The sequence below is a fragment of the Sciurus carolinensis genome, chromosome 17 (assembly GCF_902686445.1).
Source record: "Sciurus carolinensis chromosome 17, mSciCar1.2, whole genome shotgun sequence".
Classification (NCBI taxonomy): Eukaryota; Metazoa; Chordata; class Mammalia; order Rodentia; family Sciuridae; genus Sciurus; species Sciurus carolinensis.
In genome coordinates, this window is record NC_062229.1 from 26,908,555 (window position 1) to 26,935,358 (window position 26,804).

The window sequence follows — 26,804 nt, forward strand, 5'->3', positions numbered from 1 at the left end:
ATACAACACATGCACAATCATTCACTTATCAACAAATGAGTTAGACAACACTCAGACAGCTGTATACCCAGAGGGGCACCCAACCACACACAACTAATAAGGCTATAATACAGCTATGCAGCATAAATGGTCAACACTGCTGATCCTAAAGTGAGCACCATATATACATCTGAATATAAAAAATCATTGAAAACCAAACACATGTGGGTTAGTTAAAAGGTGCCATTCCAAGGCTATACATAATCACAGGAAAAAGTATTTACATTACTTGGAAAACAGCTGCAACAAAGAGTTTATTGCCAATGCCCATTATAAACTTCTCTCCTACGTTTAATACAGATGTTACGCTCACGATCTATGTGAACCACACATCTTATTTCTGGCCCTTTATATGATCCCTGCTCAAAAGTTTCAAGCAAATGTGTTCTATGGCTTCACCCACACATCTATTCTCATAGCTTTCAATGATAAATATCACAATGAACTAGAGCTGTAGCTTAAAACATATCTAGCTAGCCTAGGTCTAGAAAGTAAATTAAGTATTTTAAGTATCACTTTTACTTAGTCTAGTTAGGTATACTGTGAAATTCAGAGTTCTGAGTAAAATATATGAATCCTAAAGTAGCAGAGTTAGTGAGTACTTGAAGAAACCGTGACCAACGTAATGCAGCTCTTTGGTGCTCTGCCCGTGCTCTCAAGTACGTGACCAGATGCATCTCAGTTCCTCACTTGGAGCCAAGACAAGAGGGGGAGGGGGAGGGGAGGGGGCCAGGGCCCAGTCACATCCTATCACCAATGTTGATAAGCACTGTTTTTAAGACACCCCCCATCCCCCGCGCCCCAGGACACAGCATGAAATAACAGCTTCTGGCTCCTTCCGAAATTCACAATCTGCAATATATTGCATCCTAAAAGAAAAAATGCCAGGAGAGATGATTATCTGGTCAAAAGTAGTCTTTATACAGAAATAGTTTAAAGCAAGAGTTCTTTGATTATTGTTTGGCAGGAAATGGCATGAAGGCAAAGGGAAACACTTACGGGGGGTGGTTTACAAAGCAGGCTTTGTGCATTTTTGTTTGCTGTGTGAATTTTACCCTTTCATGTGTATTTTTGATCAGCCAATTTTCATAGCTAGCTGAGCCAAAGGATGGAATGGAATGGAAATAACAAAAGAGACAACCTAGTTAACAAGCTCCTAAAAAACAAAACTTACTTGTTTCAATTTACAGAGTTTTGACTTTGCCAACATCTGTGTGCACCTCTGCTTCTGTACTAGGCCCTACAGTTTCTTCTATCGATATGGTTTTGAAGGATACCCTGCAGTATGCCCTACAGGAAGGAATTTACAGAGCATCTTTCTGTTCTGTTAGACAGACATACACTCTATAAGTAGAGTTAAGACATTAATTCACTTCGTCACATTACAAAAGATTGTCTGCTTGTAATTTATCACTACAGGGGAAGCTGCCTTACAAATCTAAGTACTTTATCGCACCTATTACAAAAACAAGAAAATCTTCAGTTAAATTTTAAGAGCCCAAACTTTTTTTTTTTTTTCACACTATAGCTTAAGACAAACAGGTGTGGGTATGTTCAAATCATAGTTCTAAGGTTCTCAGTGCAGATGCTTGCTGTCCTCTGCTCTGCACAGGCCACGGGTGGTTGGGCAGCATGGGCTCACTCCCAGGCCTGTCAGCTTTACCACGTTATTGCTTTGGTTCTGTCTCAGACACCACAGTGTGCCTCAGAGCACGGAGTTTCCGTATCACAGAAGGTCAGGACAGGAATTTAGATTTTTTACAAGGAAACAAAAGCATTTTCTCTCCCTAGGTTAAGTGCAGAACATCAAATTTCTAAGTGCTCCACTTATGTTAGGTTCCAAAGATACATTGTAATTTGATCCTGATCATCCACATTAAAATTATGAATGTAAAAATTACACAGTAGACTTTTCGGCTGGAAAAGAAAAGAGTCTAGCAGCATGCACAAAGACCATGCATTGTCACAGCGTCAGGAGAACAAATGAAAAGCTAATAAATAATTGCTCATAACACCCACTTTCAAAGAGTAAAACCGAAAGGAAACAGTGAAGCGAGCCGGTCTTTGCGGCTCTGAGCAGGAGGTGTGCCAGTGGCCAGTGGGCCGCAGTCAGATGACGTGGCAGCAGCTGGCCTGGCTGGAGGCACACAGCAGCCCCTCCTTAGGGTTCCGCTGAATGTTCACAGAGATGGTCTTTTCACACAGAGGTAGCTGGAGCACGTTATTTTTCAGGTTCCTGTTCTTTATTCGTTCCAATTCAGTGGTGGTATCTGCCATGTGGTCAGAGAAAAACTTTATGCTGCCCACTGCCGGGGCCTGCCCTGCGTTCCCTGTGGAGCTGATGCACATTTTCCACGTGGACTTTTCCTGGACCTTCACACTGGAAAACGACAAGCCCTTCTGGGGATCAATAATGTACTTGGTGCTGCCGTGAAGCTGGGAGCCAAGGCAGAGGCTCATGAGTTTGAGGCTCTCCACGAGCTCCCCGGCACTGCGCGAGGCCAGCTGCATGGAGTTGCTGGGGCCAGCACAGCGGCGTGTGCTGCCTGAAGTGTTGGTGGGGTTGCCACCAGAGCCACTGGAGGGGCTGCCCCCACCGGCATTGTTCTCACTCGGGCTGGTCTTGTCCGCCCCTCCACTGCCATTGCTCGGCTTGCTCTGGCCCCCACCATCCCCCTCACTGCCAGGGGGCCCTTCGCTGCTATCCCGGCGGTGCCAAGAGTAGGTGAACCCACTATCTTTATCCAGGCGCCGCCGGCTTTCAGAATCATCGTCACTGGTTTCTGAACTACTGCAGCTGGAGCCCCGGCCCTGACTTTTCCTCCGGTGGTAGCGTTTGTGAACCGTCCCAGGGGAAGCAATGTTCATCTTTAACCTGCTCAACTTGGGAGGCAGATTCTCATCCATGTCAAATTCATCATCTGATTCCCCTTCTTCAAAGATCTGATTGAGGACAGGAGCACTTTTCCTAGATGTCAGGCGGTTGGTCACTGAGGGCTTCCGGCGCAGAACCACTTGTGTTGAGAGGGACATGGGTTTCTTATCCTCTTCATCCTCCTCTTCATCTTCCTCCACCCTAAACAGACACTTCCGCCCACTGGCAGTGGGTTTTAAGGTTGTGGGTGGCACCGTGGAGAGTGCTGGTCCAGCCAACTCCTGGAGGTCGTCTTTCTTAGCTGAGTCGCACAGGCCTTTGCTCCTGTGGCCATTGAGGACGTTGTCAGCAGCCCGGGCAGGAGACTGGGGAACAGTCGCATGGGACAAAGGTGTAGCTGTGAGGTCATCCTCAAGATCCTGGGGTACATCGATTTTGGTTGGCCATGACTGCCTGTATAAGAGATTGGAAAAGAAAAGAGCCATGGAGTCACATGCACATGTTAGTAAGGGACATCACAAAAAAACTGCTGATAGACTTTCCACAGACTTGAAAAGGAAAAGCAGCAGAAGCCATGCAAACTCATTTCACATCCTGCAAACATCAGCAAGGATGCCAGCAGGACAAACATCATTTGAAATAGACAAGGGCAACTTCATCACAGGCATCGAGAAAGAAAATGGGACAAAGACCGACTGCAGCTTTATGCTATAAGACAAACCTCTTGAGAAAGCACAACTTTCAAACCTGAACAGCACACATATTTTGTTCCTTTGGTTTATAGCACAACCTTTAAAGTTATATTATTGCTAAAAAGATTCATCTGGAATTCCCAGTGCTGATTCTACACGATGGGGCAAAAGCTGAGCATTAATACAAATAAATGGAAATAGCTTAAAGGTGGATTATAACTAGCATACGTAAATCTCCTCTCCAGTAAAAAAACTAAGTATAAATAAGCACATTTTCGAGTGTCCATACAAGTATAAGACATAGAAAAACTGACTTATGATTTAAACTTTGATTTTATTCTGTGGTCCAGAGTCACCTAAATGATGAGAACACTATCTGGTAGCCAAAGAGAATTTATGAAAATGAGGCTCTCTAGCCTCTGTTTTGAAAAAACATCTTTGAATTCTTAACTGTCCTCTCTGCCCAAAGGAATAGGAGATGCCAGAGACATTTAAAACAGTCACTTTCATGCTGTGACATTTTCATTTCACACCAATTTTTTAGCCTAAAAATAAAACCCAATTAAATCTATAACTTTAAAAAACTGCCTAGGGATTTTACAGCAGACATCCTTACCCCAGCTCAGCCCCTCTTCCTACCTTTCAAGGATGGAGTGAGCCACCTGCCAGAGCCACTGCAGGTACTTTGTAACAGGTGAGTGTTTAATAATATTTTTAAGATCAAGAGTGTCTCTGGAAAAGCCATCTATCCTCCATCAAAACAATCACACAAGCTCTGTGGGCCTTGTGGCCCTGCAGAGCTGCACACAGTGGAGCTGTTCCAGAACTGAGCAGCTGCTCAAACGCCCCAGCAAACACTGTGGTGGGGGGTGAGGTGCTATGTGAACTGCAGTCAACCAGTGTGAGATGGGAAGAGGGCAGAGACCACGGACAGGAGGTCCCTCCTTCAACTTAAAGTGAAAATCCACTCTGACAGTCCGCACCCAGAAATAAGGATGGTAAGTGCTGCAGTTGTAGGGCACTCTCCTAGCAAGGCGTCCCTCAACCAATGGCTGTTAATGTGAGATAATCAAAACAGCAAAAAGCTTACATATTGAACACATATCTGCACTCAACACCTTAAAACTAAATAAGTAATCTTTATAGCCATAACAATGAAGAAAAATCATCTCAGTGACAAAGATTGCTAACAGAAATTACAAATGAATCTGATAGTTCACAATGATTGAGTGCTTACTGGAAGCCAGCCACTGCCACGACAGCCGTGCAGGGATTAATTTCACTGAACCCCATAACAACTCCGTGAAGTGAGTGCTATTATTTATCCACCTTTTACAGATGAAGAAATCAAGTAACAGAGTCACCTGTCCAGGGTTACACAGGCTTGATGACAGCGACCTCTGATGATAGGCTGGGTACCATGATTGTTAACCCCCTCAGTCTATGCTTCACTCTGCAAACTACAAATCCTGGTAGGACTACTTTACTAAAGATGAGAGTGATGATCAGATATTCCTAATAATGAGAGCAAACACAGAGCCCTGGTCTTAGAACTTAATGTATATTCATTTGTTTACCCCTCACTACAACCCCAAGAAGTAAATATTATTATACCCATTTTACAGATTAGGCAGTTACATCACAGGAAAGTCAAAAGCTAATGAATCAACTAGCTGAACTGACTGTCTAATACCTAAAATCCTGAGAGAGTATTATGGTACAAAAATGCCCTATGTATCTTATAAAAATTATTTCAAATAACTGAGGAAAAATTCAACATTGTTCCTGGGATGAAAGCAACACAATAATATATGTCAGACTTGGAAGAATGTAATGAAAACAACTAGCAGACATACTGGCTAGAAGCAGCTACTGACTACCACTGAGCCCAAGAAGAGAAGCTTCTGGTGATGAGGGAATCAAGACCCTAGCCACCCCCAGCAGGCTAGGTGTGGCCTCTTCAATGAGGTTGCCATCACTCATTAGGACCCTCTCACCCCAGAGTTAGGAAGCACTCACACAAAATAGTTCACTATTTCAAAACGTAACTTACTAAAATCAGTGAAGACATTTTTCTCACCTAAACTGGGCCTTGATATTGCTAGGGCTGGCAGATCTAGTTTGTATTTCTTTCTCTTGCTTTTCTCTCAGGATCCTTTCAGCAAGCAAGAAGTAAGTGGCTGTGATGTGGTTATACCTGTTGGTTTCCAGGGCTCTGAGGAAAACGAGATGAGAGCAAACATAAGCTAGAGAAAGGTTGTTTTACAAGAATTGGAAAAAAACAAAAAGTACAAGCAAATGATATTCAATGACAGGGAAGCTTTAAAAGTATGCAAAAATGTAAACCATAAAAACAAATAAATTAGGTCATTCCTGAAAGTCTAAAAAACAATTAACAAAAGATGTTCATTTTAGTGGGGAGGAAAAAAAAATGCTGATAGCAGCTGGGCTTGATGTCAGTTTCTGATGCATAAGAAAAAATAATGAAGCTTCTAAGAACAGGAACATTATCTGAAAATTTAACTTGTGTGTGTATGTAGTGTATTATTTGTTAAACTGGCTTATTTGCTTCCATTCAAAGAACAAAATGAAGACAAGGCCTGTGTTACATGAATGTGTACTGAAATGCTAGTATCAATCAAAAAATTAGGAAATGTTCTTATTTTCACACTCTATTAGCATTTTAGGCATTACAGAATTACTACCACCAATTGAAAGTATGTCATTATTAACCTCTTTGAATAAAATCAATGTTATTTATTCATCTGTTTAAATGGTAATGCTCACAGAGTACCTCATCTGTCCACTGTGCTGGCTAGGTGCTGGGGCACAATGCCAAACAAAGCAGGTGACCTGTCTCCTTTCCTGTGGCTGGCCCATCATGGGACATGCCACGAGAGTGTTTTGGAAAATCCCAAGGCTCAGAAATATGTAACGAGATTTTCAGAGACTTTCTATACTTAGTGAAAAAAGATAACGAACACTTAAGAAAGAAATGATTCCAAGATCACTTTTGAAAAAAAGTACAGGGGTGGGGCAGGCTGGAGGAGGCCAAGGTGAAATTCAGGGTCAGAATGATTGAGTTGTTTCTCAGCAGAGCACCAAAGAAGGCAGTTAGCGGTGCTCGGGGGACATACTATAGGTTAAACACACGTGTTTCAACTCAGGACTTGCCCTCAGAAGGAGTAGCTTTCTCATAACATGAGCAGCTGGCAAGAATTAAGACTCACTCAGAAAGCAGCAGCCTTTGGTCTCCCAGTCCCTGCTATACTTTGGAAGCTAGTGGATGGGCAAACTACAGCTACCGGAACCATTTAAACTTACTTTCCCTTTGAATTTAAATTAAATTTACACTATTAAGTTGTTTTATATGACACCACTGCATATGCATATGTATTTAAGTTACAAACATTGGGCCAACTCAGGAAGAAACAGATAGCTTTTTACCCATTCAAAAGTAAAAAAATAATTTTCTATACATTCCTAAAGTGTGTGTCCATAGCAGAAACGGCAAAATGTTCTGTTCTCTGCCAAAGTCATCTAAGTAGCTGTGTGTTGATCTAGGAGGACTCATGATATACTTGGCAATCTGTAGAAATTTGTAGTTAAACCAAAATTAAGAACCTGGGTTTATTTTTGTATATCTCTTTCCAGTGTACTAAAAATACCCTCAAGCAGAGCATGGTGGTACATATCTGTAATCCCAGCTACTCTGGAGGCTGAAGCAGGAGAACTATAAGTTCAAGGCCAGCAAGATCCTGTCTCAAAATTAAAAAAAATAAAAATAAAAAGGGTTGGGGGTGTAGTTCAGTGGTAGAGTCCCCTTGGTTTCAATCCCCAATACTGAAAGAAGAAGAAAAAAAAAAACCCACCCCTAAGATATGTCCTTTAGGCAGACCCCCACCCATCTCAGAGACCAGTCTCCTGCTGGTACACTCTTAACAGCCAACACATGGCAGAGGCTGTGGGTTCAGCCTGGGACCTCTTCTCCACCAGATCGAGGTGATGGGTTAGATCCCATAAGTCCACAGGGATCCCTGAAGGGAATATTTTTCTTGCCTCCCAGATTATATCCTCTTTTCCTCATACTCACTGTTTCATTCAACATATTAAATAACTTTTTACTTTTTGTTTATAGAAATGCTGCACGTATTTAGTTAGAACCTCTTATAAAAATTATTCATCATTAGAACAAAGCAAGTGTATCTTTAATCTGCATTTTCCTTGATTTCAAACTGCTTAGGTTACTGAAAACTAATTTTGAAGCTGCACCTTTGGGTGCACTTGCCTAGCATGCACAAGGCCCTGGGTTCCACCCCAAAACCAACCCCATCCACTGGAGAAAAAAAAAAAAAAAAAAAAAAAAAAAAAAAAAGGCTTTAGCTTTAATTAATGACTTGTGTAATTTGCAGGTTCCAGGTCACTGCAGTAAGGACTCTAAAAAAGACAGATAGTCAGTCATTATAGAGCAAAACTAATGGCTACGACTATGGTTGAATAAAACTTTACTTATTAAAAAAAAGTGCATTTATCAAACCCTGACTTAGTTAGCCCATAGAGCTGCCCTGGTCTCCCTACTCACTGTGGGGACACATAGGAATGAAAAGGGATATATATCTACAGATAAGGTGCATACTGAGACACAAAACAAGCTATTCCAATTCACCCCACAGAAAGTCAGAAAGGCCATGGCACTCACTAACACCACCCAGTGATGGCTTACTTGTTCATTAGAACAAAAATATAACAATAAAAACTTTCTGTGTCAGGTCCTGGACCAGGAATGCTAAAGATAAATGACAATTCCTGTCAACTGAGAACTGTATCCATTACATAGTATCAGAAGGCTCTGAAGAATAAGGAAGTCAGTCCATTCTAGGAGTCCTAAAGCTGTACTGATAAGTATTGACATACTCAACAATGGCATCTCGATCTGCTATGTCCCCAAGCACCATGCGCTGAATGATGCTGTTGTGCTCCTCTTCAGAGAGATTTTTGTATGACACAAGGGGTATGTTATACTTCGTGGCTGGTGAAGGGTCCACTCCCTGAAGCCATGGATGGTTTTCAATCTCTTCTAGAGAGGCCCTCCTCTTGGGATCTCTTTGTAGCATCCGTGTGATTAGGCTGGAAAGGAAGGTATGTCCATTGTTAAAGCACTCTGCTTGGAAGATTAAGGTGGCAAATTATTTTATGAATAATAACTATTTCCTATATCCACATCATAACTTTCATTAGGTTCACTAGCGGGAAAAGGGACACAGATGGGGATAATGAGAATTTAGTGTCATTGTATTTGTAAGATAAAAAATCACAACCTCCAGACATTCTGATAAGCTAAACACCAAAATATAGTTTTTCTACCATCTAACACTAGATATCAACATCTGCTCCGGAATTAACTGGCTTAATGAAATATCAGAACCAGGCACAATGATCATCAATGACAAAATAGAGTACACTAGCCAACTTCTGACTCAGGAAGAATGAATAACCCTCCTGATGAAAACCACTAAGTGCTATGGAATGCATTTTTAGAAATAAATTTTGTTAGCCGGGCTCAGGGTGCATGCCTGTAATCCCAGCGGCTCAGGAGGCTGAGGCAGGAGGATTGTGAGCTCAAAGCCAGTCTCAGCAAAAGCGAGGTGCTAAGCAACTCAGTGGAACCCTGTCTCTAAATAAAATACAAAATAGGGCTGGGCATGTGGCTCAGTGGTCAAATGCCCCTGAGTTCAATCCCTGGGGCCCTTCCCCGCAAAAAAGTTTCTTTAAAGCATTTTGTTAGTAATATAAACAAAAAACAAAAAATACTTAACAACTAAGAACAAAGTGAAAGGAGGACACTTAGGAGATTAATGCTGGTCTTTGGCCTGTTCCTGCCTGCCTTTGTTTTGAAGGCTACATTGGGTACATGTAATAGAACATGTAGAGCCTGCTGACAGTGGTTCAAGAGCCCTTGCAAAGAGCTAGAACCCAAACCTGAGTATTAGAGTGACTGAGAAGGAAATTCACTGTTCAGAAGAGGTCAAGAAGAAAACTTGCCTGCCTCAATACTGACTTGGAAGAGGGGTGCATAAATTCCTTCTAAAAACTTGTAAGCTTAACTGGTCCTCACACAAATTTGTGAATCAAACTAATGAAATCAGTTAGACATGTTCCCAGGTAGCTAGCAGAGAAGTAAATACACAAATCCTTATTAATGGAATGTAACTTAAAACCAGGCCGCAGAATTTCCCAAATATTACAAAAAGCATCGCAATTGGAAAACACAAAGGAAGCAAGACACTAGTAACAAGATCAAGAAACACAGAGCAAAATCAGAATAGAAATGTTTCAAATACCCAAATATCAGACATAGAACATAACTGAGTTAAATATGTTTAAGAGAAGCTTGAGCATACAACCAGGCCAAAAAAAAAAAAAAAAAAAAAAAAAAACCATAATTATACTATGTGGTCTTGGGGGAAAAAAAAAACTAAATAGGTCTTCTAAGGTAAAAAATAAAAATAATCACTGTAACTTAAAAAAAAAAAGTCAATGAACAAATTTTTCAAACTAGTCATAAAGACAATGAACTGAAAGATAAGGTTAAGGAAACTGATATGGAAAGTATAAGAGATTAACAGATAAAAAGGATGGAGTGAAAATATCTAATATATCTAATCAGAGTTCTAGAAGGAAACAAGAAAATGTAAAAGAAACTGTATTTGTACTTGAAAAGATACTGGCTAAGAATTTTCCTAATTTATAAAAAGACACAAATCATGAACCAGGAAGCCCAACATATCCTAAACACAATAAGTAGAGGATCTGAAAAACAGTCTGAAAGGAAAGACAAACACATAGGCAGAGACAACAAAATAGCTGATTTCTCAACAGAAACAATGGATGTCAGAAAACAGTGGAAGAACATATTCAGCAAGCTGAGTAAATTAGCCAAAGGAATGTGTGAATAAAATTATGAGCCATCTATGTAAATCCTAAAATAGCGTGCTGATTATCTCTTCTGAAAATAAAATGCCCTATTTTCTGGAACTTAAAACAACTCCAACAATTCCAAATGGTCTTGCTTTCTGTGGCTGCAGAAAAAGGTCACTTTCATGGCAATGTCTTCACTTCGACGGAAGTGAATAACTATCACTTCTGGAGGCTGACAACAAATACAATGGATTTCTTGAAAACAAACATATTTAAGAAATATATGAGTACATTTTGTAATCTAATAGATTTTAAATCAAATTCTGGGGCTAACACTACCCCTAAAGAGTCTCAACAAGAAGAATATGCTCAAAAATTAAAATACACCTAGATCCTTAGATATTGAAGCCATCTCAAAATTTCTTGACATGTTAATGGCATCAAATAAAATTCCTGGTTTTAACATTAGTTCTTAAGATTTCCACATACTTTTTTTTTTTTTTTTTACTTACTCTTTACATTCTTTAGACACATGGGATGGTACTGTGTATTTGCAATCCATGATCATTGTCAATGTTTCACTGTCATTGGCCTCTTGAAATGGTGGCTGCCCACACACCAACATGAAAAGGATCACTCCCAGACTCCATATATCTACAAATCAAAAACATTTTTGAAATATTGGAGTAGTTAGAAAATCAAAAACACTATGAAGAGTAAAAGTAGACTAACAGTATTATTTCATTTTGAGCAGTCAAAAGCATTTACATCTTGAAGTAAAAATAACAAGGAAAGAAAACTTAAGACACAATAGGACAAGATGTCTTCTTCACTGAATTCTCTTAAGGCCCAAGCAAGTGCCATACATTGTGAATGGTCAATAAATGTTCAGTGAAGAGATAAATTAATTTTTGTTATTAACAAGAATATCTACTTGGAAGTACCTATCTAGCTTTTAGGTCAAAGGACAACATACTGCCCTTTTTCCATTACAATGTATGCCAGAGCTAAAACTAAGATACTAGTATCTGAGATCTGAAAAGGATTTTATCTAAGGTTACATTATCTCAATTGTTCTTTACCTCAATCCTGAAGTAACTAAGTCATTCAACTCATGGTCACTTTATGGAAATTAAAGCTCAGAGAAAGCAAAAATATGGCTGATGAGGAAACAGACTGGATATCTATCACTAGATGGCAGAACTAGAACCCAAGGTTTAAGTAACCAGAAGGCAAATTTCAGCTTAAACACAGTGGGAGCCACTCAATGCAGTCACTCAATGAAGCCATTAAAACGCCAGAAAATGAAGTTTCCCATCATTGAAAATATTCAGTAAAGACTGGGCAAACTTCTAATAGTCAGCATAAGGATTCCTACCACATTGGCAAGGCTGGACTAACTGATATCTGAGGACCCTCCCCACCCAAGCATTAGACTGACACCAACAACAAACTACTTCCTACCTCTTGTCATTAAACAAGAAACAAACTCATCAATGAGATGGAAAAAGTAATTATTTTTAGATGAAAATATATGGTATTTTTGATAAAAAGGGTTTAGGAAGGAGATCATAAATTAATTCATTCCAGAAACTAAAATATAGACAAGAGAGTTTAAAGATCCACATAACAAAAAGAATCAATTCAAGATTTCTAGACCACAAAAAGGCTTATTAAGAGAATGGAGGGGCAGGCCACATGACCTGTATCATCACATCTGTTAACGCTTAACTGCTATTTACATGTAAGCTTAAAACACTCAAAATAATGTAGGCTCCCTACTAAGTGCATTAAAATTTATTAATAAAATCTCTGCCTTGGTTCAAACTGAGCAAAGAAGGCAACAAAGGCAGGAACTCAAAAGTTATACACAATGTGATATTTTGAAAATATAATAAATTTTACTAATGATGCTCTAATGGAAATTAGTGAAAGAGATAAAATTTTTTCTTAAATTAAAACATTAATATAAATGAGGATGAAAGAAACCTACAGATCTTTCAGTCCAAACTCTTGGCTCCGTAGGATTCCTAAGAGGTCTGGCACTGCTTGTTGGATGCATGAATTATCTGACCTACTGCCTCAGGGCAGCAAGCTGGCTCAGGAGTCTACCCCAATCACTGACTCTCATTTCTCTGCCTTGACCTTGGAATTCAGAGGAACATACCCTTTCAAAACCAAACAATTTGAATAATGACAATAGGTCATAGTTATTCTTTAAATAGCCAGTGAGAACCCAATTCTAATAGAACCTTACTGAGATACTTAGTTCATGTTTAATTTAAACCTTTTTTGTGCAACCTGAACTTGCTATTTTGTGGTACCTGCCCCCAACTCCCAAGGCACCACTGTGAACAAGTGGCAATTATAATTACTTTCCTTTATTGCATGCTGTCCCTCATTTTACAAAACAATTATGTTCTAGAAATTGACTGTAAACTAACTCTTATCCTCCCACTGATGTCCATTTCCACAAGAATGGAAATTTACCAAGTTTTGATCTATAATATATAAACTTTGCTATCCCCCCTTCCACCAAAGAAAGGACTTTTAATGACCTATAACAAAAAATGCATTAACTTAGGCAGTTAATATAAAAACTCTTCTGTTGTTCAAATACTGACATCCTTTAATGCTACTTCAATCATCGTACCTAACCACTAATACATATGTATTTGATATATAATAAATTCCTCTTTCCACAAAAATCCTACAAAATGTGTATAAAATGAGTTTGTTTATATTATTTCCTCTACCATCTCATACTTTAACTGCGGATAAATGAGTTTTATTTTTTACTTTTTATGATAAACTGGAGTTGACATCTGACAATATAATTATACAAAGCTGATGTTCCAAAAATATAATGGAATAATATAACTATCAACTAGCAATTACACAAAATTCTTATTTGGTTAAAGAAAACTTTCTTTTTCTGTTAAATTTTAATCTCACAAGAAAAAATCCAATAATTTAGAAATATTCTCCTCAGATAATTTGCTCAATAAAATTAACACTCACTGCTTGTTATAAAGTGATACATGATTAGAAGAGCTAAAAACAAGAAAAGCAAAACACACACACACACACACACACATACACACACACACACAATTTCAATCATTTCCAGTTAGAGTTTAAATAATTTCTCGACAAGGAAATGCTTAAAAGTTGAGAAACTTAGAAATAAAATTCTATATCAAGTGCTTTGCTAAGTTACTAGATAACAATTTGAAGCATTTAAACTAGAAAAAAAGTTGTGCAAAGAAGGACAAAAATTTAGAATGGGCATATGACTTCTTCACTGAGACATGATTATTCAGAGAAAAAAACCTATACCTGTTACTAGACATGTACAGACTTTTTTGTCACTATTTCTTAAACAATTCAGTATAACTATTTACACAGCAATTATATTGTATTAGGAATGATTAACAATCTAGAGATGATTTAAAGCATACAGGAGGACGAAGTGCATGTTATATGCAAATCAAACACCATTTTACACAAGGGACCTGAGCATTCTTGGACTTGGTATGAAGGGTGCCCTGGAACCAATCCTCTGTGTACATGGAGGGATAAGTATATTTATTTTCTGGATTTATTTCTCTCTCTCTCTCTCTCTCACTCTCTGAATGATTTTACTTTTGTCATCCCAAGGGACAAAGGAAAAAGACAAAAAGAGGACACCAGAGTAATATGATATTAGTCAAGTTATATAAGAATGTGTTCCTATCTTTAATATGGGAATACTAATAGTAATCTACTTCCTCATCAAGCTGTCACGAGCATTAAAAGGACTAAAATAGAATCCATGCTAAGAATTCTGCACAGAGAAGACTCAGAGGTAGCTGTGTCTGCCCCATCCTTACTCCCAGGCACAGAAGACAGATGAAAGAGATACCCTTGCTGATGTAAGACTTTACTGAGGGAAACAGAAAACAAAAGTAAATTTAAGAAGACACAAAGCCAACCAACATGCGGAAAAAACCAACGAAGATAGGAGAGAGAGAGGGAAAGGCTTCTTCAAGAGCATAGGTTCCCAGGACTGGCCATTTTTTGGTTATAGGCCACTAAGAATACCATCAGGAAAGCTTATCTGTTACATTCTCCCATAAATAGGAGACAGAGGTGGTACTTTAATAAAATTCACTTTAGTGCATATTTTAGACTATCTTTTCCTTACAAAACAAAACTTACTAATAAAACTACAAATTCACAAGGCATAGATGACAACCTCAGGTTAAAATGCTAGGACTGTAAGGGCCCCACCAAAACTATAAATGGAGGTTGGGGTGGGGTGGAGGTCTAGAACATGGAGTGGGGCCTTTATTTCCATTTTTAATGAATGTTGATGGAATTGTCTATACATGGGTTAACCAACATCAGCCATCTGAACTATCTTAATGCTGATATCATTATTTGGAACACATATTTTGATTTCAGACCCAGTAACAGATATAGACTTGTGTTGAATAAAGATGGAAAAAAGAAAATATCACATAAGCATAATTGGTTTGGTTAAAAAATTTTGCAACTCATGGAAATGTGGAAAGGAGTGGAAAGATAATGAAATCTTTGACAGTACTAATTGTGCTGATCTCCACCTAGATGGAATTAAGATCACAAAATGATTGAAGTCTCATCTGCAAACACTTGGAAGATTTATTTATCTCAATACAACTGAATTATGCTCTTTCTAGGGTTTGAATTTATACTAAAAAGGTCAAAATGAAAACAAAAAGGACATGCTAATCATTTATCTGAGAAAAAGTAAATGATGGGATGTCATAACTACTGAGAGAGTTTCTTACAATTTTTTTTTCTAAAGGGAATCATCTATACAGCAAAAGGAGAGGGACTCAAAAACACTAAAAATGGGAAGATCAGAAGAAAAGTTTTAAGTAGAAACCCCTATTTTTTTCTTCTAGATTTTTCAGTACAGTCATAAGTCATGAAAGAAGCAACAGAACTAGACTATTCTAAAACCACTACGGATGGCATAGGGGCAACTTTTACAATACAACACCACTTAATAGCTGCTAAGATTTATGCAATCACTTTTCACTTCCAACTGTGGTCACTAGCAACTGACATATGACCCAATACTAAAGTAAAAGGCAGTGCTTTCTTAGAATACTAAGTACTATTTCACAAGTATATAGGTTAAAGGAGTCTACAAGAAAAGTTAGGACCTTTATTTTCTTATATTGATATTCAGAAACCTAATCACCCATGGTTTACCCATCTGAATTTCTATTTACACAGTAAGAGCTACTGATCTGCATCCAAAATCACCCAGAGTTCTGACTACTAAAAGTTCTTTCTTGCTCCAAACAAGAGCAGTGTTTAGCTGAAAGGAACGTCACCAGAGAGCATTCTGAAAATGAACAAAGTGTTAAGAGTAAAGCAGAAGAGAAAAGAATTTGAATAAGTCTTTTAGACATGCTTTAGGATATCCCTGTTATCCTGGGCCTATTGATACTCTAATAAGAAACAAGTTTTTACTATTTCATAGAGAAATATCCTTTCCCTTAAGAACAAAAGAAGTGGGAATGGGTGCCATAATTTCAAACCTACTTTTGAAACACTTCTTTCCCAGAACTAGATTCATCTAAATGCCCCTTGGTGATTCTCAAAATCAATGCTGCATCAACTAAGCTTATCCATTTTGCCCCAAGTTATATGTTCCCATCTGTGCTCTAGGCTGGCCAATGGTACTTGCACACCCAATCTAAACTTAGAAGACATCAGAGATCCCTCATTCTATAGGTCCTGTGACTTCCACATCAAGGAGATATTGTCAATTCTATCATGTGCTTAAAATTCTCAAAGGATTCCTCCAGTGACCCTCATCTTCCCCGAGGTCTCCTCATACTGCCCTCCAATCTGGAGAACAGAGTCAACTAATGATTTCAGCATCATTACAATGAGCAGTTATTACAGGTTTTCTCCTATTTTCCTCCATTCCCCCCCGAGATCCTTGAATGTTGAAAACTTCCCCAGCACCTAGCTAGAGCCTGCTCAACGGAAGTCCAATGAATGGAATGAACCCAAAACTAAAGAGAAAGCAGTTCTGCAAATATTGTTTGGGTGGGGTCCCCCAGGAGGCAGTCAAAGCAGAGTTTTAGGGTACAGGAGTAGGTGGGGGTTATTTCTATTCTGCAAAAAATAAAGCTAAAGAGGGAAAGGAGACAAAGAGCTCAGAGCAGACTCAAGGGGGTAATCACTGAAGACAAGCTGCAGTTTATTTTAGTTAGCTATTTTAGGACTTGTACAAACTTGTTTTTTCAAGTCAAGGAAAACAGAGAAAAGTTCAAGAAGTCAAAGGGTTATCAATCACATGTGGGACTGTGCATGTTCACACAAATCCAAACCAGACAAGCAGCAGACACCCTTCCAACTCAGCATAGCTTCATAAATCACTTTATAAACCCGATTTTTGTACCATTGAGGAAGTAAACTTTACAAATGAAGAGACAAAGATAAGCCAGGTTAAAATGTCCTCACTGGGTGATTACTTTCAGCATGGCATAATGAAAGAGCATACATGCCTGGGGAAAGGTTTCAGAGGGACCTCAGTTCAAATTCTATAATTACTGATTAGCTGTGTATTCTTAGTCAAATAATCCAGCTTCAATGTGCCTCAGTTCTCTCTTCTATAAAACAACATTATATGTACCATTGCAGAGCCTGCAGGGACTGAGAGCTTTAAACTTTGTACTCAATGTATTTCTGTTCTTTGAATTACAAGAATGCTCATTTATTTATACATAAAAAGTAATTAAAAATTAGCTATGCTTAACAGAACATTATGATGTAATAAGCAGGTATTTTAAGTAAGTGGAAACTTCTTTAGAGGAATGTAAAAGTAACAGAAAAATGCACACAAATTCTCTACTTGCAGAGACAGTGATTCTCAGTCTGTGATCTGGCTATACTTGGTTCTGCAAGGTTCCCTTAAGGGGATTCATAGACCAATTTCTTTATAGCATGAATAGTGACAGAATTATTTTATTTTTAGTATGAATAATTGCTTCAAGAGTTAAGAAAATTCAAAATTCAAATATGAAAGTCACTGGTGTTTCATAAAAAATCTGTGACAGTCTTATAAAATGTGATAAAAGGAAAAAAAAAAAAAAAGGACAGGGTTATAGAGTCCACAGAGTATATGACAAAGTGGATAAACCACAGTAACCAACAGTTTTTGGTGGCATCTTGGTACCACAGTGTCCAGGGAGTGGATCTTGTGTTCATGAAGCCAGGGGAAATGCCACCCTAATTCCATTTCCTTGCTTCAGGCCAGAGCTGTGTGCTCTTGAGGTGAAGGTGACACTAAAGTCAGAGCCAACCACGGGCAGCCACCATGGGTACATTCCCAGACAAAGCCAGTCTGGATACTCTGGCTGCCTTGAAATTTCCACCCAACCAGAACAACCCCTCAAGGTACTTCTTAGTACCTCACTAAAGAATCAGTTACAGATTCATACCTTTCCCCAATTAGATCTTTTAAAGAATACTGTGTGATATCTAGTTGTCTCCTTTTACAAGCTCAAGGGAGAAAATCTTAAAAACTTTTTACCCCAATTCTATTGTAACACTCATCACAGAATCTATAATGTTCATATATTAGAAGTGTTTTTAAAATGTGGAAACAATGACCATTTGCACAGCAACATGCAGCACTTTCCATAAGGAGTTTCCCTGTTCTTCTCATTCAGGGATTAGGGGACTGGAGAGCAGCTTTACTGGGGACATACAGTGACTCAATGTAGTTTTGCACAGTGATTCCATAATTCCTCACAGCATGAGGACAAATACAATGCAATTTTGGAATCTAACTTTGAACTACAAAGTAGAAATGTTTAAATTTAGTAAAAATTTAGACCAATTCTGTCTTGTTAGTGAAATGCAACTAGACTAATGTACTATATGGTTAGCACTACAAATTTGAAATCTGCACTCAGTGCTTCTGTTTTATAACTAGTGGAGTATTTTGATGTTTTCTTAAATTGAGTTTTAAAACACCAAGTTTTTTATGTGAGATTAAGATATGCAAACATAAGAATGTACAAGCCATTAAAATATCAGTTAACAGAATTACTTGCATATGGCAACCTCTGGCTAAAATCAGGTTCTTTGAAAGGCACAAAATATTTAATCAAATGAATTTTCTGGGTGCTAGGGATACAAAGTCAAATGAGGTATGTTCTTTAACAATAGAGCACTATCCTAGATTCCTTTAAGTGCTTACAATTTTCAGGAGACTTAACTTCCTCACTTAAGGATAAACAGAAACAAACTTTAAAATAAAAAATCTGACATAAGATTCAAAATTCAAATATTAGTTATTGATTGGTCAGATCTCCAACCATTACATCTTAATTAGACATGTGATTTGAAAATGTATATATTTTCCCATATTTAAACAAAATCAGTATGTCTAGGAATTACAACAAACATACAACCTGGTTATAACTTGAAGGTTATAACTTTCAGATTATTCCTTCATATTAAAACTTAAGCTAGAAAGTTCTCTCAAATATAACCACTCACTTCCTGTTACTAAAATTAACATTTACTTTTTTCAGATTATCAAAGCACATTTAATGCAGTAGAATTCTGTCCACTGGCAGTCTGCGGGAAGGCCCCATGCTCACCAACACCATGGATAATCCTTAAAATTAGTCTGTTAGATGTGTGAAGATACAAAGACCTTTTTAAATATATACTACCCTGATAATTTTTCCGAGTTAAGGTATAACTAACATATACAAAAACTCACCATTTTTAGTGAGCATTTCTGCAAGTTCTAACAAATGAACTCATCAAAGTGCCATTATAATCGAGACATTAAACAATTATATCTCCCCCAAAAGTATCTTTTGCCTCCATGCAGACAAACTCTGTCCCTAGGGCAGGTCCTGACAACCATGTGTCTATTTTATGTCCCTCTAAATTTTGCCTTTAAGTGGAGTCATATAGTACATACTTCACCATCTGGCTTTTTTCACTGTTGCATTTGAGACACATCTCTGTTGTTACACATGTCAATAGTTCATCACTTGTTACTGCTGAGTGGTATTCCATTGTACAGATGTTCTACGACTTATCTCAATTCAGGTCAATTATGAATAAAGCCATGAAAAGCATTCACGTACAGGTTTTTATACTAACAAATTTTCATTTCTCTTAGGAAATTACCTAGGAATGGGTTTGCTGGGTAAGTGTATGCTTAGCTTTATAAGAAACTAACAAACTATTTTTCAAAGAGGCTGTATGATTTTACATTCCTAGCAGAAACATATGATTTACACTTGCTCCATTCAGGACTTCATCATTTCTTGGTATTATCAGTTTTTAAAATTTTAACCATTCTAATGGGTGTGTTTTAATTTGTATTTCTCAATGACTAATGGTGCTTATTTGCCATTTTATGTCTTTGGTGAACTGTCTGTACAAATCTCTGGCATTTTTAAACTGAATAACCATTTAATTTATTAGTGAGTTTTGAGAGTTCTTTATATATTCTGGAAACAAGTTACTTGTCAGTTAAGTGATTTGCAAGTATTTGCTCCCGGTCTATGGCTTAATAGACTCTTTCAAGGAACAAAAATAAACTCAATTGATTTTTTAGAAAGTAATACCCAACATACCAAACACCTACAAGTTAGACTTGTTTGATTTTAAAAAATAAAAAGAATACTGTACACGCCAAGGACCTGATGGTCCTTTTGGAATCACCCTTGTCTAGCACCTGACTTAAGTTTTCCATTATAATCTCCTACCCAACTCACAGCTAGGAAATTTAAAATATAACAAGAAAAATGAAAGAGCTAAACCATAAAACAAAAATGAGAGTTAAGTACTCAAAGGCACAAAAGTAAGGACATTATTCTACAACTATATTTTATGCTCCAAAGCTTACTTAAAACTATTTGTGCCCACTCTTTACTCACCCATATAAGCTTAGAAGACCAGGTCCAAAAAGGAGGTTCATAGTAGTCAATAAATACCTCTGAAACTAAAGCAAAATGTGTTTGCTTGTACCTCTCTGAAGATAGTTTTCATTAGATTCTCTAAGAGCCTAGGAGTCATCAAATATACAAATGGAAAGGCAAGGGAAAAGAGTTACTAGGAAGAGCCACAACTAAGCTTTGTTAAATAATTTAAAAGAATGTAAATTTTTATTTCTTTAGTTCATCTTAGTAATTTTTATTTGCTAAACAAGTGCTAAGTTTGTCATGTTTACCAGACAATGGGACACAGATAAAACAGAAACACACAGTCCCCTCTCTCAAGGACCTTACTATTGAGCAAGGGAGACAAGTGAGCCATCTGGAGTGAGGCACAATTGGCAAGGCCCCATCCAATTCCAAAGATCAGGGCACGTGTGCTCAAACATCATGCTCTTTTTTTAGTCATCCACAGCCCCTCCTTTATTTTTACTCAACAAACTAGTGTACCTAGCTATGTCCCAGGCACCAGGATTTAGATCTATTGACTGACGATGAGTGTGTGCACAAAGTCTTACATATTTTCCTATTCATCAGACACAGTACCACAAATGCTAAGGTCCTATAATTTTTGCCTTGAGTTTCAGAATTCAAAGCACTTCTAAATTAAAATTTAAAAAATTTAGACACTGTTTTACACTATATTGGATATGATTTTTAAATACATACTTATAAAAACTGGAAAATCAATGTTTTCCAAAGGTAAAATGGATTATATTTAAAAGGGGGAGGAGTTATAAAGAAATATGAGAGCAAGGAAAAACAGTGAAGGCACATATTTGGACTCAAGAGTTGTAAAGAAGCACCATCTCCAAACCTGTTCTTCCTCTACCAAAGTCAGTGTTAACGTGAGGATCTGACTGATAGAAGCTACAGCCCTCAAAGAAAACAAGCATAGTATGTGCCAATGACTATGGAGGTGTTTCTCAAGCAGTCATTACTGGAGTCATGACCACCTGAGGATCATACCTGCAACTTCCTGATGGTCTCCCAAGAACTGTCAGTAACTAGTCCTGCCAGGTCAAGAGCATAACAGAGATCAAGCACAACAGCCTGCATGGAACAGATGACCCTATTCTCCCATAATTCTTACAGACACTGAAATAATCTCACTTCAGCATCTGGAATTCAATCTGTCCAACAACTGTATTGTTAAATAGCGTTTAAGTTTGTTCTGATTGCTAATTTTCTGTTTTGCAAACTAGCTTTTCTTCTTCAAAAGGTTTACAAAAAAAGCTTCTAAAAAAACCAAGCAAATTTAATATTTTCAACTCCTCAAATGATTCCTATGCAATGACCTAAAATGAGTAAGTGGATTCAATTTCGTATGAATTTCTGTATTAAAATAGCAAGTGTTCTCAGTGGTTTGAAAAGCTCGTCTGAAGTTCTAAGAGACTAACCAGTTATCAAATAAACACCAGGACTTTCATTTTTTTATCTAACTTTTTTTAAAAAAAGAAAAATCTGTACTTTAGAAGTAGACTGTTTCTTAAATATAAATAACCTAATGTTCTAAAAGTTGAATACAACTAAAAACAACATGTGAAAAAGACACATGAGCAAAGTTCTCCGGCCCTTCCTCCCAGTTTTCTCACAGCAGCCAATATATCAGAAATTTCCCTGAGGACAAATTTCCAAAGAAGAGAACACCTCAGATACTCTCCCACACTGGGAGGCAGGAAGGAAAATGAGGCCATGGCCTAAAGTTAAATATCCCTCTGGGAATGCAGCCATAACAATCAGAAGCTCAAAGCATTCTGGGATCTCTCCAGAAAAGGAACATGTGCAGGGCTGGGGATATAGCTCAGTTGGTAGAGTGCTTGCCTTGCTCAAGCACAAGAGGAACATGTGAGAGAGTAATATCAGATGAGCTGAAGACTGATTTTTGTGTCTGGTGTTAAGCTAAGTACTTTACATGTTTTCATTCATCTAATGCCCTCAACAATCCAAAGGCAGGCACTATTATTATGTATTAGAGGTTAAGAGAAAGAAAAAAGTAAGAGAAGTGGGGAAGGAGAATAGGCAGTGCTGGGCCCTACACCTTTGGAGAAGATTCCTCTCTGAGGTGGTGTCATGAGGCCAAGAGAATCTGGGGTAACTCTGGGCTAGGCAGGTGTTGAAAGGGCCCCTCAGTAGGACTGGGCCTGGAGTGTGATTAACAGCAAGGAGACAGTGTGGGTGGAGCTGAGGGAGCAACTGGAAAAGCAGTGGGAGGGGAAGTCAGGGAAGAAATGGAAAAGTAGACCTTGAGGGTTACACAGGTCCCTTGTGGAGACTGTAGTTAGCAGTTTTAATTCTGACTGAAATGGAAAGTCCTCAAGGAATTCTGAGCAGAAGAGGAACATGATCAGTCTTAAATTTTACAAGGAACAGATAAACATATGCTCTCTGTAAGAACGAGTAGTGGTTATCTCAAACTGCCACGTCAGTTTATATCCATTCCCCCAGTGGGCAACTTACCTTCCAGGCACTGAATAATGTATTTTTTCTTAAACTTTTCATTTTGAAATAATTACAGATTCACAGGAGTTGCCAAAACCCACAAATACATAGAGAGGTCCCATGTATTCTTCACCCAGTTTCCCCCAATGATAACATTTTGATTTAATTACAATACTAATCAAAACCAGGAAACTGACATTGGTACAATCTGCAGAGCTCATTCAGATTTCACCATTCTATATGCACTAATTGCATGTGCTTGTGTGTGCATGAAGTTCCTATGCCATCTTATCATGTGTAGATCTGTGCAACTTCCATCAGATACAGAATTCTATCACAAGACTCCTTCATGCTAGCCTTTTACAGTCATACCACCCACCACCATCACTAACCCTTGGGAACCACTAATCTATTCATCTTTACAATTTTTCTACTTCAAGAGATTTTTATAAATGGAATTATATAGTATGTACCCTCTGAGCTGACCTTTTTAATCTTTCAGCATAATTCCATCTAAGATGTGGCAACAGTTTGTTCCTTTTTATTGCTATGTACTATTCTATGGTATGGTTCTACCACAGCATAACCATTCACCCACTGATGGACATATGGGTTGTTTCCAGTTTATGGCTACTAAAATAAAGTTGCTAGAAACATTCATGTATAGGTTTTTTATGTGAACACAGATATTCATTTCTCTGGAATAAAGACCCAGGAGTGTGACTGTAGGGCTGCACAGTAAGTGTATATTTAGTTTTATAAGAAACTACTACTTTCTAGATTGGCTGTATTAGTGATTCCTCTCATTATTTTTTCAAAATTGTTTTTAAGCTATTTTAGGTCCTTTCCCTTTCCATACACATTTTAGAATTAGTCCAAATGTCTGTGTCTACAAAAAACTTTGCAGGGTTTTTGATAGGAACTATGTTAATTAAACCTAGGCAACAATTATGGGAGGGATAACACCTACACTGCCATCTTCCAATTGGTGAACATGGTATGCCTCTTCATTTATTTAAATCTTTGTTTGCTTCCTTTAACATTTCACAATTTTCAACATAAGTTTTATGGTTAGATGTATTTTGAGAGATGTACACCTAGATATTTAATTTTTTTTACCTGACTGTAAATAATACTGTTTTAAATCTTGATCTCTGCATGTCATTGTTAGTATTAAAGAAATGCAACTGATTTTTCTATGATTTGATAAGTCTGTGATCTTGCCAAATTTATTTAATGGTTCTACAATGTTTTTTTCCTATAGATTTATTGAGATTTTGTATGTAGATAACCATGTCATTTGCAAGTAGAGACAGTTTTCTTTTCAATCTGTATGCTTATCTTTTATACTATGTTAAGAACAGTACTTATCCATCTTTTTTTCTGAACTTAAGAGTAAAACATTTAGCTTTTGACCATTAAGTATGATGTTAGTAATAGGCTTTTTTTTGTTGATACTCTTTATGAGGTTGAGGGTATTCCTCTCTAATTCCTAGTTTACTAAGAGTAGGTAAAGAATAATATTTTAATGTGAAGCAAAGCAGATTTATGAAGAAAAGAACTCTAGTTTTTGCATATTAATATCCACAAGGATACATCTCATGACTGGATGATCTCCATTAAATGCTGAACCACTAATAAGAGAAATATAACATATACAGGTTTATTTCTAAAAAACTACACATACTTAATCTAAATCCAAACCTTTTCATTAAATTAACATGAATCCATGTTTTAAGAAACTTAGATTTCATGTATACCTACTGCATAGTAATCATAAATTAACGTGGAACTGGATACTTCATCTTTGAGACAGGTTGTCTATATAAGCTAGGAAACATCTAGGATTTTTTTTTTCATGTTCATAGTCATACATCCCAGGAATACTCCAAATCTCAAGAAGACAAAGTTCCCAACACCAAATTTAATTAATTTTAATTTTTTTTTATATTTTGATTTGAAAATAAAAATTTTAGGGACATATAAAAAGTCAAAAGCAATTATCAGGATTTTGCAACTATTAAAATTATATATCTATGATTTAAGAAACAATCTTCCCATTTTAGAGTTTAATGAAAAGTTTAAAGTATAGCTTAGTTTTTTAGAGTAAGCTCTTTCCTAATGCTACTTAAAACACGTGCGTGCACACACACACACACACACACACACACACACACACACACACACCTTACCCAGAAATTCACACAAGGCCTCACTCTAAGTAGGCCACTCCACAGGGACAACAGCAAGGCATCCATCAGTTTCAACTGAACCTGTCTCTCAGATCACAGGCATAAAGCAGTGTCTGAGTCCAGCAAGCACAGGATCATTCCCCTGCCTGTTTTTCTACTAGGTATCCTCACATAACAATCAGCAATGACCTCTCCACTGTCTACACTGCTGCACTGCAATCTCTCCCACCAGAATCCTAAAGACTAGATTTTTTACACAGATCATTCTTTTCCTTTCCTTTTTAGAACAATGAAGTCAACTTAATATAGATCCTTGTAAGTCCACAAAGGTGACTGAATAGATAGCTTACTGAATATGATCTAGCCTTCCTTTTTCTCCCCAAATTCCTAGACATGGCAGGTAGGATCAGAAAGAAAAAGAAAATGAGAGCCATAAGCCCTGCTGGTAGAAGCTCTGTGCCTTATAGAAGACACAGACAAAACAGGAAAGAACTGAACCAAGAAAGCCATTAGGAAAATTAATTGAGGTCAAATTCCTCCCACTTCCAAACTATACCAGCACCAGCATGCCCAAGCAGACATGTGTTCTAGGCAGGAGAAATGATGAGGGCATTAGGGACAGAGAGAAGACAATGTCCAAGAGGTATACTGAGTCTGTCAAATAGCAAGACCATATATTAGAACTTCACACACAGGCACACTCCCAAACCACTGGAAATAGACTATAATACTCAGATATTCTATCCAGTCAGGCTATTGAAAATCTCAAAAACACTGATGAACAAAGAGTTGATATCCTCAAGCACCTAAGACAAATGAGTACAGTGACAGGAACCAAATTCACCAAACAAAAGAAAGAACACTCAATAAAACCCACTTAATGAAGTGCTTACAGGCAAGTTAAAATATGCAATGCTGAATCAATGAAATGTCAAAAATAAAATTGTTCTCACATTACCTCATTGGCAGTTTTGGAAGCAAAACGATGACAGAAAAATATCTGTGAAAAAGCATCTTCAAAAGTTGGGAGGAAAATGATTAAATATATTTTTCTATGCCCAAATTATTCAAATATGAGGGTATTCTTATACAGACAAGGACTTGGGAGAATTTTTCACAAATTCTATATGAAAGGATTACAAATGAAACAAAGTAAAAAAGAAAAAATAATACAAATGAAAGACAGGGAGGCCTAGAAATCTGTAAAAATTAAGCAAAAAAACAAGTATTTATTATAAATAACAAAAGCAAAACAAATTTTACCACTAAGAGGAGAGCTCAGTAGTAAAACACTTGCCTAACATGAATGGTGCCCTTGGTTCAATCGCCCACACCAAAAAGAGAAAAAAGCAAAGAAAATTACTAAAAGGAAAGTAAGAGCAAATTATAGTTTTGTTGGGTAGGAGAAATAATATGGACATTGATTAACTATGAACATTAAGGGTGGACACTTAAATAAAGAACAAAAACTGTAAACCATTTTGCAAACCACTGGGGAAAGAACAAAACAAACAAAACATGGAAAAGGTATAATATCATAAGGCAAAAGAAACACAAAATAAAAAGACATGAAATAAAGCTACATATTGTCTAAGATTTAAACATAAAAGGACTGTGAGATAAGCATCAA

The 26,804-nt window shown here is 37.4% G+C and overlaps 1 protein-coding gene across 12 annotated transcripts in view; it reads right to left on the reverse strand.

Moving 5' to 3' along the window:
• Positions 1-1,485: 1,485 nt before the first annotated feature.
• Snrk (SNF related kinase) overlaps positions 1,486-26,804 on the reverse strand; it is a 44,419-nt gene continuing 19,100 nt past the window's right edge. For all 12 annotated transcript variants that reach the window (XM_047530845.1, XM_047530841.1, XM_047530844.1 and 9 more), the window contains 4 exons: positions 11,037-11,178; positions 8,521-8,733; positions 5,687-5,821; positions 1,486-3,367 (listed from right to left, as the gene is read on the reverse strand). In XM_047530845.1, the coding sequence (XP_047386801.1) occupies positions 2,149-3,367; positions 5,687-5,821; positions 8,521-8,733; positions 11,037-11,178 (1,709 nt within the window). In that variant the 3' untranslated portion in view covers positions 1,486-2,148. The remainder of the gene's footprint in view (positions 3,368-5,686; positions 5,822-8,520; positions 8,734-11,036; positions 11,179-26,804) is intronic.